Source organism: Halichoerus grypus, chromosome 7 (assembly GCF_964656455.1).
Source record: "Halichoerus grypus chromosome 7, mHalGry1.hap1.1, whole genome shotgun sequence".
Taxonomy (NCBI): Eukaryota; Metazoa; Chordata; class Mammalia; order Carnivora; family Phocidae; genus Halichoerus; species Halichoerus grypus.
Window position 1 is genome coordinate 73,974,610 of NC_135718.1, and position 15,807 is coordinate 73,990,416.

General features: G+C 37.9%; 1 protein-coding gene across 3 annotated transcripts in view; it reads left to right on the plus strand.

The window, feature by feature from the left end:
* Positions 1-15,807, plus strand: part of RYR2 (ryanodine receptor 2) — a 731,966-nt gene that overhangs the window by 316,671 nt on the left and 399,488 nt on the right. For all 3 annotated transcript variants that reach the window (XM_078077755.1, XM_078077754.1, XM_078077753.1), the window contains 4 exons: positions 3,759-3,837; positions 6,783-6,895; positions 14,423-14,522; positions 15,242-15,338. In XM_078077755.1, coding sequence (XP_077933881.1) covers positions 3,759-3,837; positions 6,783-6,895; positions 14,423-14,522; positions 15,242-15,338 — 389 coding nt within the window. The remainder of the gene's footprint in view (positions 1-3,758; positions 3,838-6,782; positions 6,896-14,422; positions 14,523-15,241; positions 15,339-15,807) is intronic.

Consider the following 15,807-nt stretch of genomic DNA (forward strand, 5'->3'; position numbering starts at 1 on the left):
GTAATTGTATGTGTTCTTTAATATCTTTGTACTCTGTTTAATTTGCTCATTTATAAAATAAGAGTTAGCTTAGATGACCTGTAAAGTCCTTCAGTTCTATCATTTGTGACTCCTATTTTTTAGTCTCTTTTAATAGACTAGTTTTAGGAGGAAATAGGTGTGAGAGTCAAGAAATATTTCTCATTTCTGATTATTTTTAAACAGTTCATTTATTAGAAAAATGACTTATTAGATTAAGTAAATTAAACAGATAAGATAAAAAAAGCTATATCCACATGGGTTATCCTTATAGGTATAAATAACCATATACATTTCCATCTATCTAGATATATGTGCACTTCTATATATTTTTGTTATATAAACGAGACATTTCATATATTTTATAAAATATATAAAAATGTCATTCCATTCTTTTAAAAGCTTTATTAAGTTATAAAAGCAATTCATATTCATTTTATGAAATTTTGAAATTACAGAAGACACAATTCTTCATGATCATGTTAATGAGAGAAAGTGTGGGGACTTCTAAAAAATTGTAATCTTCTCTGTTCTTAATTTTTTTACATAATTGAGATCTTACTACATAACCAAACTTATGTCCTGATTTTTAAAAATATATTATTGTAGCATAAGCATTTTCCACATTATTTAAATTTTTCATCAATATAATTTTTGTGAATACATGATGGCCCAACATTTGAAAGTATAATATAATTGATTATTCCTTTCAGGAAGGAGAGAGTTCTGATATTATTTAAATCATTCCAGAACAGGTGACTAAGCATAGCCTCAATATCAATACCCAAAACATATAAAAAATTGTCAATCTTAATCACAAATACCAGTGTGAACATCTGACTTAAAATTCTGGTTAATAGAATTCAAAGTATAGGAAAAGTATAGGGAAAGTATAGATATGATTTTAATGATGCCTTAATAATATCATTTCTATTAGTGTGCTTCATCATATAAATAGAATCAAATAAGAAAAATTGTGATCATCTTAATAGGTGCTGAAAAACTATTTAATAAAACTCAACATCCATTTCTAATAAAAACTAAGCATTGATGATTAATTTCTCAGTGATAAATGTCAAATCAGTAACCAACATAAATTTTAATTATCAAACACTAAAGTGATTCTTGACAAAACTAACTCAAACAAATAAACAAAAACCAAAAATATCTATTTGACACTTCCAGAAATCTTGGCTGACACAGCAAGATAAGAGATAAAATAAGGAATGTACTTTAATAAAGTGGCTGGATACTAGATAAATATATCAATGCAACCTATTTGCATACAGCAGTCATGCATTAAAAATACATGGAAAGAATTCTACTTCTAATACCATTCAAAACACAAAAACTGCATTAAATAATAAACATGAGGGTCTGTTTTTAAGAAAACTCCCTGTACATAGTGGGTTAGGAGCCTGGACTTGGTCAGTAGATCTGGGTTCAGGCTCACTTTCCTATATGCTGTTCAGCCTTGGAGACCATGCTGAACTTCTTTAAACCTCTAATTGCATGTTAACATTTTATTCATTTATTCAATAAATATTATTTAGCACCTACTGTGTGCTAGGCACTGTTCAAGGTGCTGTATATAGTAGTGAAGAAGATCATGTCCTTGTACTCATGGAACTTAATGAACATTTAGTGGAATAATTATATTACTTACATCATAGTTGCTGTGAACATTATTGGAAGAGAAAATGTATGTTAATAGGTACAGTGCCTAGTACTGTAATATTATTGCAAAATATCATGGAACACTTAGTATGGTTAGATCTAAAGTCTATAAACCTCAGGTACCACCAAGGGCAGCCTTTCTCAAGGTCAGACTCACACTTCTATACTGGCTAAGAACATGTTTGGGGACCCTAAAAGTATCTTTTTTATAACCTTGGGAGCCAGTGTTTTGCTGTCAAGAGACAGAAATCGGAATCTTGAGGTGAATTTGATTTTATATCCCCGTGGCACTGACTTCCACTTAATATGTCAACACATCTATCCCCTGATTGGTTCATCTCCTAGCTCCTCACACTCACAGACACCCACTGAGGTGAGTGGACCAATTTCCCAGTAAGAATTTTCTAGGTTTTGCATTATTTGTCCAGTGACTCTGGGAGATCTGGACTTGCTCAGTGCCTGGAATTGGCTCTGAGTACTCTTTGCAGGGCTCCTGTTCTTGCTGATGGTGCTTTGTTTGCTGTAGATGGTAGTGTATCTTGACCTCATGCTACATCCATCCTTGGGTCCTCATTCTTTTTTTTTTTAATGCCTAGTTTTATTTATTTGTTTTTTATTTTTTAATTAACATATAATGTATTATTTGTTTCAGGGGTACAGGTCTGTGATTCATTAGTCTTGCACAACACACAGTGCTACATACCCTCCCCAATGTCCATCACCCAGCCACCCCATCCCTCTCACCCCCCCCCACCCCCCACTCCAGCAACCCTCAGTTTGTTTCCTGAGATTAAGAGTCTCTTATGGTTTATCTCCCTCTCTGGTTTCATCTTGTTTCATTTTTTTGCCCTCTTCCCCTATGATCCTCTGCTTTGTTTCTTAAATTCCACATTTCAGTGAGATCATATTATAATCATCTTTCTCTGATTGACTTATTTCGCTTAGCATAATACCCTCTAGTTCCATTCACATCGTTGCAAATGGCAAGATTTCTATTTTGATAGCTGTGTAATATTCCTGTGTGTGTGTGTGTGTGTGTGTGTACAAACACACAAAACACATCTTCTTTATCCAGTCATCTGTTGTTGGACGTCTGGGCTCTTTCCACAGTTTGGCTATTGTTGACATTGCTGTTATGAACAATGGGGTGCATGTGCCCCTTCTTTTCACTATATCTGTATCTTTGGGGTAAATACCCAGTTGCTGGGTCTTAGGATAGCTCTATTTTTAGCATCTTGAGGAACCTCCCTACTGTTTTCCAGAGTGGCTGCACCAGCTTGCATTCCCACCAACAGTGTAGGAGGGAGGGTTCCCCTTTCTCCACATCCTCACCAGCTTGTGTCCTCATTCTTACACCAGTTAACAACGTTTTTGAGGTTAGAATGGGGTTAAGGGAGTTGGACTGACAAATGATCTGAAACTTTACGTCCAAGAATATACAGTTAGGGAAACTGAAAGAGGATGGGGAGATCTAAGGAGATGATGGTGTTGCAAGAGTTGAATTGTTCCTGGGGAAACACACATGTGCACACTTGTGGGAACCTCACTGCAGTGAGGTGACATGCTGCACACCAAAGTAAATTCCGGATGGATTTCAGAGAGTTACAATTTTAAAAATGAAAACAAAACTAGAAGATGAGAGTGAACAGTTTTCCAATTTCTGTTGGGAAAAAGATTTCCAACAGTCAGATCAGGTTGTACTTCTTATGATCATGAATATCCCGTGAAGTGAGAGATGTATAAACATATCCCCAGTAAGGTGTCGTCTTTTACGTCTTTTATCTTCTAGTTTTGTTTTCATTTCCTCAGAACACATTTCCTCAGAACACATTTCCTCAATCTTTTCATGAGGAGAAAAAAAAGAGTGCATCTCCTTTAGAACATTGCTCCTAATGAATGCTGTGTAAATGTTTTTTTACCTCCTGTGAAGAACCTGGGTTTTGCAGTGAAGCATCCAGATGTGAAGGAAAAGACTGATAGAGCGGAGATTTACTGATAGCAAATTATGTGTCAGAATCAGACTAAAAATGTTCAGTGACAACTACTGATTCTATATCTTTTAGTATCTGTGCTGCCTGTCCACCTCCCGGTCTTCAACTGATAAACTGGCCTTTGATGTTGGCTTGCAAGAGGACACAACAGGTGAGCACCTTGGTCCCGAAGAGGCTGTGTTCCGAGAGAGCATGGCAGGGATGGGACTGGAAGAAGTCATAAGACACAAAGATATGTTAGGTAAATGTTCTTATGTGTGGAGTCAGGAAAAAAGAATGCCTTTCTAAGGAAAGTTTTTAGTAGAAGGGGGAAGTGTATATTGTTCCTATTGGTTTGTGATTCCCACGTAATTAGCTGGATGTTCAAACTATACCTCAAACCCTATTCTTTTTAGTGATTTGGCTAGAAAAACAAAACCTATTATATGCTTTACTGGAAGCTAACCATATTAGTGTGCACTGATCTGTTTATGAAATATAACTGCATATCTCTTTTATCATTTATCTTAAAAATAGTTTGTCTAAAAAATGAAACATACTTAATGTTAGCATTCAAACAAAAAGATAGAAAATGAAAGTCGTCTTCATTTCTGTGTTCAGAGGGCTACATATCTGTCTGAATACACATGTATTTTTATACTTTGAAACAAAATGTATGCATAAACACATTTATCCTCTCAGAGAATCAAAATAGGACTTTTCTGTTACACTTTATACACCTCTGTACAATGTGATTATCTTTTACAATGAATATGCATTACTTGGGAATTAAAAATAAGTAAAAAGACCAAGTAGAAAAAAAGGAGGGCAGTAGACCAACTCTTATTAAGTAGTTCCTTTCAGAGGTGGGATCAAGCTTTGCCCCCACACCTACCCCCTCTTCCTATTTTTAAAATACTTTCCCAGGGGCACCTGGGTGGCTCGGTCAGTTAAGTGTCTGCCTTTGGCTCAGGCTGTGATCCTGGGGTCCTGGGATGGAGCCCCACATCTGCTGCCTGCTCATTGGGGAGTCTGTTTCTCCCTCTCCCTCTGCTCCCACCATCTTATGCTTTCTCTTGCTTGCTCCCTCTCTCTCTCAAATCTCTAAAAAACATACTTTCCCATACTCTAAATTTTTCACAGACAACAAACATAAAGTAATATTCACCAACCTAATTAACTTTTAAGAGACCAGCACATCCCTATGCATGACAAATTCCAGAATCCTAGGCACCAAAAAGTATGGTTTTCTTTGTTTTTGCTTTTTTTTTTTTTAAAGATTTTATTTATTTATTTTAGAGGGAGGGAGAGAGGGGAGGAGAGCGGGAAGAGGGGCAGAAGCAGACTACTTGCTGAGCACAGAGCCCCCTGTGGGGCTCATCCCAGGACCCTGAGATCATGACCTGAGCTGAAACCAAGAGTCAGATGCTTAACAGACTGAGCCACCCAGGTGCCCCAAGATAAATACTGTTTTGATTTTTATTTCATTTTATAGAAGCTCAGTCATTCCTCTTTGTTTTTGCTAGTTGTTAAAAATTTTCTCATTTTGATTTTCAGCAGCAGTTACATCAAAGTCTTCAGTTTTCTCTCTCAGAAGGAGTAAAGGACATGCATGATCTATAATTTGTTTTCATACATTGAGATGATTATGTAAGAGTCAAAACAACAAAACAAGGCAGTCCCTCCGCCTAAGTCTGATCCCTTTATGCTACAGTTTTCCCCATAGCTTTTTACTTCATCTGAATTGCTGAATTATTAGAGTTATTATTTGTTAGGTGCCTGCCTGAATCAGAATTAAACTCCTAAGGCAGGTGACTTTTTCTTCCTTGTTTATCGATGTTATCCCCAGCTACTAAAGTAATGATTGACAAATAGTGGTTGCTTTATAAATGTTTGAGTGGGTGAATGAAAACTCCCTGCAACTCTAAAAATGTGAATTGAATGAATAATGAATCCTGTAAGGTGACATTCAAGTAAGACTGTGATTTGTCTAAGAAAAGCATCTCAGAGTACATTACATATTGGCTGTATGAATGCTTAAAAAATGTTATTGGACGATTAATTTACCCATTTATGCAAATTGAATTTTTATTTAGTGCCTACAGTATTCTAGTAGGAGCTGGGAAAACCCCAGTGAACAAAATACACAAAGTCCCTGCTCTTACGGAACTTAAATTCTGACATTGGGGAATTAGTGAAGAAGAAAAAATAAGTGTTTAGGGAAAAACAATAAAGCTGGTCAAGGGACAAAATAAGTATTAGATAACAGATACCACTGAAATCTATTCTCATTTTTGGATAGAACTTACACTTAGATTCTAAAAGGAACTATAAACAGATTGAAGAATTGTTTGCATAAGTTTATATCTTAGCTAATGGGCCTGGAGAATGAATTGATATGTGGCTCATGAGGCTTATGCTTGACTTGTTCTAGAACAAATGATTTGATTTAATGTGTACCCAGATATTTTTATAATGTATCCTTCTATAGTAGGATCTCTTATATTTTACCCTTAGGTTAGTGGAAACTACCACATTTTAAAATAAAGAATAAAACAAGGCACAGAATAGTAAAATTTCGGTGACTTTGAATGTATTTTTCATCCGTATCCCCTACACGTACAGCATTTTAAAATTGTTATAACAGAACTGTCGCATTACCACACCCCAAGTCCTTTTGAAAATCATGTGCCAGAAAACTAGATGTTAGTACAGAGAGCAATGAACATGTGATTATATAAAGACTGCAGGAAGATCAGCGTGACTGGTAAATTTGACCTTATGGTAGCATAAATAAATAGCCTTTTAAACAATTCTTAGTGGAGGGGAGAGACACCAACGTTTGCAAAATGCCACAGTCGGGTTCCATGAAAAGAATCTTTGCATTTCAGTATGTCTTTATCCTGAGTTAATTTGGCCTAAGTCTTTTGATTTTTGTGGTCTGCGAGATGAACTTGCAGTCAATTTCAAACTTCGGGAAGCTGTGTGGGAAAGACCATTTTATTTATCAGGAGACTGATTTGGAAGCCTTATTTCATTTCCCTCTTTTATTTTGGAGGCGCTGGCCAAGAAAATCGATTTTACAGTAAGAGGTGCCTCTTTGTGTTCATCCTGCAGGGGAGGCTTGTTGGTGGACCATTCATCCTGCCTCTAAGCAGCGATCGGAAGGAGAAAAGGTTCGAGTTGGAGATGACCTCATTTTGGTCAGTGTGTCCTCTGAGAGGTACCTGGTAAGTGGGCCCATGCTGTCATGTGTTTACCGATAGGATCCAGCACAGGCCAATCCAGCTTTCTCTGTAGATTGCAAATTATCTAGGGAAATTGCTTAGAAATAAGTCTGTATCTCTCTTTGATGAGTGACAACTCCCTAAGACAGGGAATAATGAGACCTTTGTGGTAGCATGGTTTTCCAGGTTTATCTAAGACAGGCTTCCCGGGTACCCTTAGTTTGTGTGTCCGTGATCCTGACAGCACCTATTCTTAAATTATTGTATCAGTGGCATGTAAATGCGGTCTAATCAGGATTTCAAAATTCCACGGACCTTACTTATTTTGTGGCCACAGAAGAAGGCAGTATTAATGAGGTTGTGAGTACCAATTATGACACTTATAAAAGCAAGTCATTATATGAGAAATTCATGCCGTGTTGAGAAAGGAGAACTAGACAAAATGAAAACCAGCTACAGTCTCTCATCCACATGACGTTTCCGAGGGCCAGGGTTAGAAATGGGAGAAGGAGAAAAGTTTAGGTGTCATCTTTGAAGGTGTATTTTATTTTTGTGGCGAGGCCATGATATATTTGATTTCACTTATTTAGTAAACTGTATTTTTGCTGAAGAATAATCATATACCAAAGTTTGAAGAAAGGTGCCAGTGCAAAATTTGTTTTTTATTTTAAGGATGAAAACGTAATTAGACAAACAGGAGCGCTTTGTTGGCTCAGTCCGTAGAGCGTACGACTCTTGATCTCGGGGTCGTGCGTTCAAGCCCCACTTTAGGTGTAAAGATTACTTAAATCTTTTATTTTATTTTTTTAAAAGATTTTATTTATTTATTTGACAGAGAGAAAAGAGAGCACACGCAGGGGGAGCGGCAGGCAGAGGGAGAGGGAGAAGCAGACTCCCTGCTGAGCTTGGAGCCCAATGTGGGGCTCGATCCCAGGACCCTGGGATCATGACCTGAGCCAAAGGCAGATGCTTAACCGACTGAGCCACCCAGGTGCCCCGAGATTACTTAAATCTTTTTAAAAAAAGAGAAAGTAACTAAACAGATATAAATAGGGGTATTATAAACTTTACATGAATATTTCTATAAGAAAATCCAAACATCATAGTGGATGATGATTGAAATAAAAATCAGAAGTAAAACATTGTTTCATTTAAGCACACACTGATTTATAGAAAGTGTATTCCAACTGCCATAAATCAAAATATTATTTCTATGTCATGGATTTAGGATTAAGTAGGTGGTTGGTATCCCTCGCTCTATGAACATGGAGTTAGAGTGGGTTTGGGGGTATTGGAAGTCAGTTTTTGCTTCCCAACCCATTTAGTTCCAATTTTGAGAGAAGAACGGTTTTGTTTTACTTGCTTTGTGCAAAGAGGGAATAATGAAGCCAGGGAAATGATGGAACAGCATTCATGTAACTGACAGGGAGTATTAAATTAAATGGAACATCTAACATTGCCTCGCTAAGGGGAGGCCTGGAGCGTTTCTCTCCTTTTGTCTCTTAACCGATGCCGGTGGAAACAGGCACCATCCACATTTCTAGGGCAATACAAGTGTGTCAGCTTGTCAAAGAAGCATTTATGAAGCCCTTGCTGTGTGCATATGCTGTGTATTCAGGCGCTGTATGTCTTGATCAGGAGATAGACATTTTGAGTTGTAGTTTTACATGGAAACCAATAGCAGCTAAAAATAATCCGTGCATGCTTTTAAAGATCTACAGATCTTATTTTGATTTTGGCATAACGGTGCATGTTTTTTGCTGTACGACTTGTACTTCGCACTGAAGGAGTAGAAAACTCGCAATCTTGCAGGGGCCGTGGCTTCTCGCATCAATTCGTCCACCTCATGTCGGAGAGAGGCGTGTAATTCCTTGAATTCTGGCTTTCTCATTTGCAAAATGGTGATGATTATACTTAACACAAAGTTCCTGGGATGAAGCAATGAGATAATGAATTTGAATATGGTTTGATTGAAAAAGCACTATACAAATAAGAGCAATAATCCTAATGCATGAGGTTCACCTTCTCTTGCCTTTAGAAATCAATAAATGTCATGATTAATGAAATTCACAAATTATGTTCAAGCTACATTTTAGCCCATTTATGCAAGTTCCTTTTCTGGTAACCTTTTAGAGAGCTACACACGGTGGCCAACCAGACTGTTAAGATTTCCCTTTCATCGGGTAACGAAGTCAGTGCTTTTAGTGTTTATCTCTGAGCACCTAGCTTGTCGTAGAAACCATAGGAAGGACCAAGGGTACATTGTGCGTGGTTTCTTCCGTCAAAAACTTAGTGGAAGGAATGAACCAAACACCTAGGGAACTGTATGAGAATATTACAAGGCAGTAAGTACGTGTTACCGTTTAGGTTATTGGTATGGGATATAGAGATGGTTAATTATTATCTCACGTTGCACTGTGGTTGATTAGAATAATCTAGAGAAAGTGCATACGGGCAAGAAGTGAGGGAGTAAAAGGTCTTTGGAATATGGCAGTTGGAATAATCCACATACTGAAACTGGATACCTAAAAATGGGCTCTGTGTGTCAATATATTTGTTAGTTGGTGTAGGGCCTGGTAAGTATGAGCCTGGGCCAATCACATAACTTCGCAAAACCCTCAGTTTCTTCATCTGCAGTAAAGTGATGATAAACCTAGCCCACAGGGGTGTTAAGAGGATTAAATGCTTTGATCCAAGCAAGACTCGTAGCTCTGTGAATGGTACATGTAGGAATTGCTTATGAGTTGCTACCACTGTTTACCTGGGAGGTTTGTATTTATTGAGAATGGTTAAGGAAACTGCAGATATTTAACCAGAAGAAAAAGTTGGGATGGGAGCAGTGAAGGGAGTAGGATAGTTGATTTTAAATAAAGGCTTAGCGTGGAAAGCCGGGTTCACATTCTTGGCTGAACACACAGTAGTTAAAACTAACTGCTCTAAATAAACATTTCTAGTCATTGATTTTGTAACTTTTAGTCATTAGTGTCTATTGACCTTAGATCTGTTTTTTGTCCACTAACAGTGATGGTTAAGCTGAGGTTAAACTATCGAAATGGGCATTTGATGCTCTACAATAGCTCATAACTGTTGGGGTGCTGAATGGGTTAAATTGGACTGTAAGGGACTGATTTTCACCCTGTGCTCTGCAGAGGTGCCTCATGGACAGAAGAGGGCGCTGTGTCAGGTACCAGGCGCCCCAGGCTCCATCTTCCCCTGCTTTACACATTGGACCTCCACGCATGATTTCCCAGGAATAAAGGGTCTTATCTCTAGAAATGGTTGTAAACCACCATCCAAATTCTGTCTTTTCTTATGTGGCCGTTTCATATTCTAATATGGAATGATATCTTAATCCCCTTTTCAGGGATGTCCAAGAGGGGAAAAAAAAAATTCCTTTGCTCCAATTGGAACTACTTATTTTTTCTTTTCAAGAAGATTTGGGCAAAGCTGCTTAAACATAAGAGAAATATACAATTTAAAATAGAGAAAACATGGCCAAGTAGGTATTGCTGACTGTTGAATCTATTTCAAACTAAACAAAATAAGGTAAAGCAAACAAAACAATTTTTACTGGTTTAGAAAGATGTAAAATCACGTTGGTATGCACAGAAGTCTTCAATCCGTGGTTTGGATTGCTTGCATTGGAAACACTGATTTTTGACTAATTTTTTCTTAATTAGGTCACCTATAGAAATAGACAAGTTTCGTGTTTTTTTTTTTTTTTTAAGATCCATGAAAACATTGCCAAACAAACAAATGTCTAAAAGTAAATTGGGAAGAGCAGAACCCCACAATCTAAAGAGTGATGACAGATGCTTAAAGAAGACTCTTCTGGGCTTCCTAAGAACTTCCCTACCTCTCCCCTACCCATCTCTGAATTTCTGATAAGAGATACTAGGTGTTTTGATGGCAGAATAAGTTGCTGAGCTGCCTCAAGTTGCATAAAAATATCAATAACTAAAAAGGATTGCGATCATAAATATTTCCAAGCTAATTATGGTTATCAGCCAGTGTATTATTTATTTATTTACTGTGAGCCTTTTTCTTTTTTTCTGTCTGTGGCTCAGGTGATGGAAGCGTAGAATATTACATGTGGAAAGAGTGTCTGTTCTGTGCCCCTCATTTTTCTCAGAAGAAAACAAATGAAGCCCGCAGGGTGATATGTCTTGCTTACTTGTGTTCCCTGTCACTGGATGATAATTTATCCAGAATGTTGCTCACCGGGGCCTAAGTGCCTGACGCTTAGAGAAATAGATGTGTTGAATAAATGCATCTGATAAGGGTTGAATTCAGATGTTCTTAAAAATTTTTGTGCCATAGACCCCTTTGGCAACCTGAGAAAGCTTATTGACCGCTTGTGATCATAAGGTTTTAAAATGCTTAAAATATATGCATAGGGTTACAAAGAAAACTAAAAGTTACCAAAATGGAGTTCTGGTTATTTTAGAATATCCTCTCTGTTTCTGAGATTTTGTGCTTCTATCATATAATGGTCTGTTACTCAAAACACCGTTCTGGGGCCAGCAGCCTTGGTTGCCACCCCTCTCCCCCACACTTCCTGAGTTCAAATCTGCTTTTTTTGACAAGATCCTCACCTGATTCCTGTGGGTATTAGGTCTTGAGAGTCACTAACAGAAACGTCAAGGTGACCTTTGCTGGTGGGTTGATGCTACCATAGTATGTAAATTCTAGAGTAGTTACATGTTTCAGCCTAAGGCCCACTTTGCTTTCAACCTCTGGCAACATCTGTTTTGCTTTAAGGACGACTCATCTTTGTTTTAGTAATTGAACTTGTTACCGCATTCTGAATATTTAATGCGACAGGCCTGACTTGATGTTGTTCTTCCTCAGATTTCCTTTTGCTGTTTAAGCAGCAAAATTAATTAGAAGCATCCAAAATACTTATGCCTAGAGAATATTTTCTTGAGAAGAGTGAGCGTTATCTAGATAAGTTTATACAGTGTAATATGATAATATGATCTGAAGGACATTTTTAGGACTTTCTCTGGCAGACTGAAATTTTCATATTTTTATGATCCTCTCATATGTATTATTTATCTTTCGGCTTAGATAGGATTTGAAAACTGCGTCTTAACCCACCTCCCCACCCCCATTATTTTCCCACAGCAGTGACTCCTTATTGTCTGAAGTATAAGGGCCCTTGCACCTGACTTCTCTGTGGATCCATCTCTCACTGTATTCCTAAGCATATGCTCTAAGCCCCACAGGTGAAACTGCTGTACTTGACGTCCCCATATCTCTGCCCCTTTGGGGACACTCTACTCTTTGTCATAGCATTCCCGTTAACAGAGCCTCTTGGAGGGCTAAGCAGGTCCAGGCCACTTCCCATTATGATGTTTCTGGTATATTAAAAATGAAGATCTCCAAACTGGCTTATAAAATGTAAGTTGTCTCGTAAAAATTTTGGCGTGTTTTAAACATTTCTACTTAGCACATTAACATTATTACTGTACATACCCAAATCCAATGTATGTACAAACTTACTTGGGGACAACAACTCTAAATACAGAAATGTGATGCCCAGACCACACAGTGCTACTGACCCCTGAAAGCCCTCATCCCACGGGAAATACCTTCTGTCTTGTGCAGATGCCACCTGTCCTCAAGGTTCCATGTAATGAACTCTGTTCCAATTAGGTTGGCTAAAATGTTCTTTTTCTCCATTCCTGTAGCACTTTGATTACATTTCACCTAACATTTAAAAAAAATGCTGACCTATAGCATTTTGCGTATATATTTTACCTTCCCCTCCGTATGACAAGCACCCTCAGGGTAGAGAGTGTGTTCTATTAATATTTAACACGGGGCTTCACACATAGCATATTCAGTGAGACATGATGAGTTAACAAATGATGGTAACCTATTTATCATAATGTGGCATGAGCTTTCCCTCGAATTCAAAAGTAAAAATATAAGCATTGGTATTCTGAATTGTCTTCTCATGGTTTGGGAAAATCCATATGGATGTGTGTGTGTGTGCGTGCGTGCACGCCATTATTTTGACTCAGGTCATTGAAATAGGAATATTTATGGAATAACTTCAGAAATTTTTTGGGTTTAAACTACTTTGATTTTAAAGGTTTGGTTGGCTTCTCCCGCGTACTTGCTTAGTGAACAACGCTGCTCGATGTGAGGGATACAGTCATGAACCATGTCTAATAGCTGATGAGGTGGGGAAAGAAAAACACACAGAACAATTACATCATTTGATGATTGTTCTGAAAGAACATGTATTTTTGTTGGTTGTGGAAGCAGAGCGCATGCAATTTATTTGTAAATACTTAAAGACTTTTAATATTGGGGAAGAAATTGAATAACCAAATTTCAGCTGGGATTTTCTGTCAGCGGGCCAGGCTGAGGTGAGGTGAAGAGGTTGGAAACAGGCACATCTCCTTGAGATGAGGGAGGGGTCAGGATGAGTGATGGCCAAATCTGTTGCATCAACTGGTAAACTTTTAATTTTATTGATTGGAAAGATTATTGATAAGATGACTGTATGGGTGTCAAATGTCAAAATTTCCTTTGGTTTTGTTCCTAAGAGAAAGATATCGAAATACCTATTTTTGCTAGTGACTTGAGAATGGTATGTTTAGGTAAGAGAACGTCAGGGTCCGAATGACCCGTGGAGCATAGCGGTGTGATTGTGATTGCTCTTCATCTAACTAGGAGGGTCAGATTTCTGGGGGGAAATCTAATATAATTAAAGACTTTAAAAGCTTAGACCGTCCTCAGTTTTGGAGAAGTGTTGCAGAAACATTACAGGAATATTGGTGATGTTTACTGAGATGACTCTGAGGAAAAAGTGGTTGTTCTATGTCTATTTGAAATTCTAGAGGCAGCCAAGTAGTGATTAGTCAAATGAGCAATGCATTTGGCTGTGCTCATAATTTTGTTTTTCTTTACTAATCATTTGATTACTCATATATGATGGTGCTCAAAGATAGGAAATATATTATTTTAGTACATTTCTATTTTTGAGAAGGAAAATCTGAAATTTGTAGTATCTGAATCTTGGAGGAATTTTTTGCCCCGGTTTTAGATGCGTATTAGGAAACATTGCCACCTACTGGCTATTATATCATATTGCAGAGAAAGTTCCCAGAGGACCCTATAAAAACCAAGTAGATTTTACTTAGCTCACTGTCAAAACTGTTGCAGTGTGATATGTAGAACACTTAATTACAATTTTAATGGTAAGTACCCACTATCTGAACAATTTTGTCCCTCAATAAACCTTAAAACAAAGCAGTCTGTTTTAACACATGTATTTATTTTTGTAGTCTTGTTTGTGTGTTTTCTCATGAGTGGCTTAGAATGAAGCTGAAAAATACAAACAGAAACTCTCATTTTCCTTCTGCTAGTCTCTTGATGACTTAGTGACAGGACTGAAACAGATGTTCTCAGTGGACATTTCCAGATCTGCAGCGTTAAGTTCTAACTGCCAGGAGCGCTTAGGTAGTGAGACTTTCAAAGCACCTGAAGAGATGCCTCCTTTTACCTCTCCCACAGCACCTGTCTTACGGCAACGGCAGCTTACACGTGGATGCTGCCTTCCAGCAGACTCTCTGGAGCGTGGCCCCCATCAGCTCAGGAAGCGAAGCCGCCCAAGGTAAAAACTCCACTTCTAGGAGAGGCCTCGTCCTAGATGCACAGTTGACAGCCATCTCTGGAATTGTGATAATGAGCAGATTGGTAATTAGAGCATTTTGTGTCAGAGTATTCTGGAATGCAGATATGTGACATTTAAGAATCTTGTTCAAATCGCTACTTGAAATTGAATTTTGTGTGAAGATTGATCTTTTTTTTATTTTTATTCTTATGCTACTGTAGCTTTTGCTTATTTGTGTGTGGTTTATAGGCAAGCTTTCTGGATGTTATTTGCTCCAATGTTTTGGCCTCAGGGTGTTCCTCAGTTAGACTAACATCGAGGTTTCTCATCTTCCATGGTTGGGTGATTTAGAGCCAGATCACACAGTGTTCATGCATCAGGATTTCTCAGGAAATGTCTGCATTTATGTTCTGATTATTCTCACTTATACAGGTTCAAATCTGAACCTATCCATGTTTGTATGTTAAAGGGAGGATTTTATGGGGTTTGAGGTCGTGTTTTCTAGTGGGGACATCACTACCTGTGGGACTTGGGAACCTTGAGCTCAGAGGTGGCAGGCAGGTGGCACCATTCATCTCTATGATTTTGGCCAGGTACTGAAGCCTCACTAAACGTTTGTTTCTCTGTCTATGAAAAGAGAAGATCAGATCAGATGATCTGTCTGGTTATCAGCATCTGACCATGACCGTTCGAATGTGACTGAATTTCAATCCTTACAGGGTATCTAATTGGTGGTGACGTCCTCAGGTTGCTGCATGGACACATGGATGAATGCCTCACTGTCCCTTCGGGAGAACACGGGGAAGAGCAGCGGAGGTTGGTACCAAGCCCCGCACCTTGAGCCTTGCATTTCCTTGCCTTGATATAATTGTTGAAATTAAGGATATGTCTGTTCAGGCCATTTGCATAATAGAAAGTGGGCCACTAACACTCCTCTGTCCACTGAAGGGACCCATGTGTTGGCCTCTTTAGAAATTTTCTCTTATGTTCTGTTTTTATTACCTCTTGATAGAATTGCTGGAAATTTTTGTAAAAATAAAACAAGGTCAGAACTATTGATTAAAACATACAGAGTGAAAGGAGTGAACACATTAAACTACTTAAAACTTCCTTAAATGTTCATTAATTTTGATTAATTTTTCTTTCTGGCATATTTAGGCTCAAATTCAGTTTCAAAGTCAGAGTTCTCAAATGGCACAGAAGTTTGGGATCTTTTTCTATTACCTCCCACTTACATACATACGTAATAAAATTGACCACTCTCCCTAATATTTTATGTGATTAT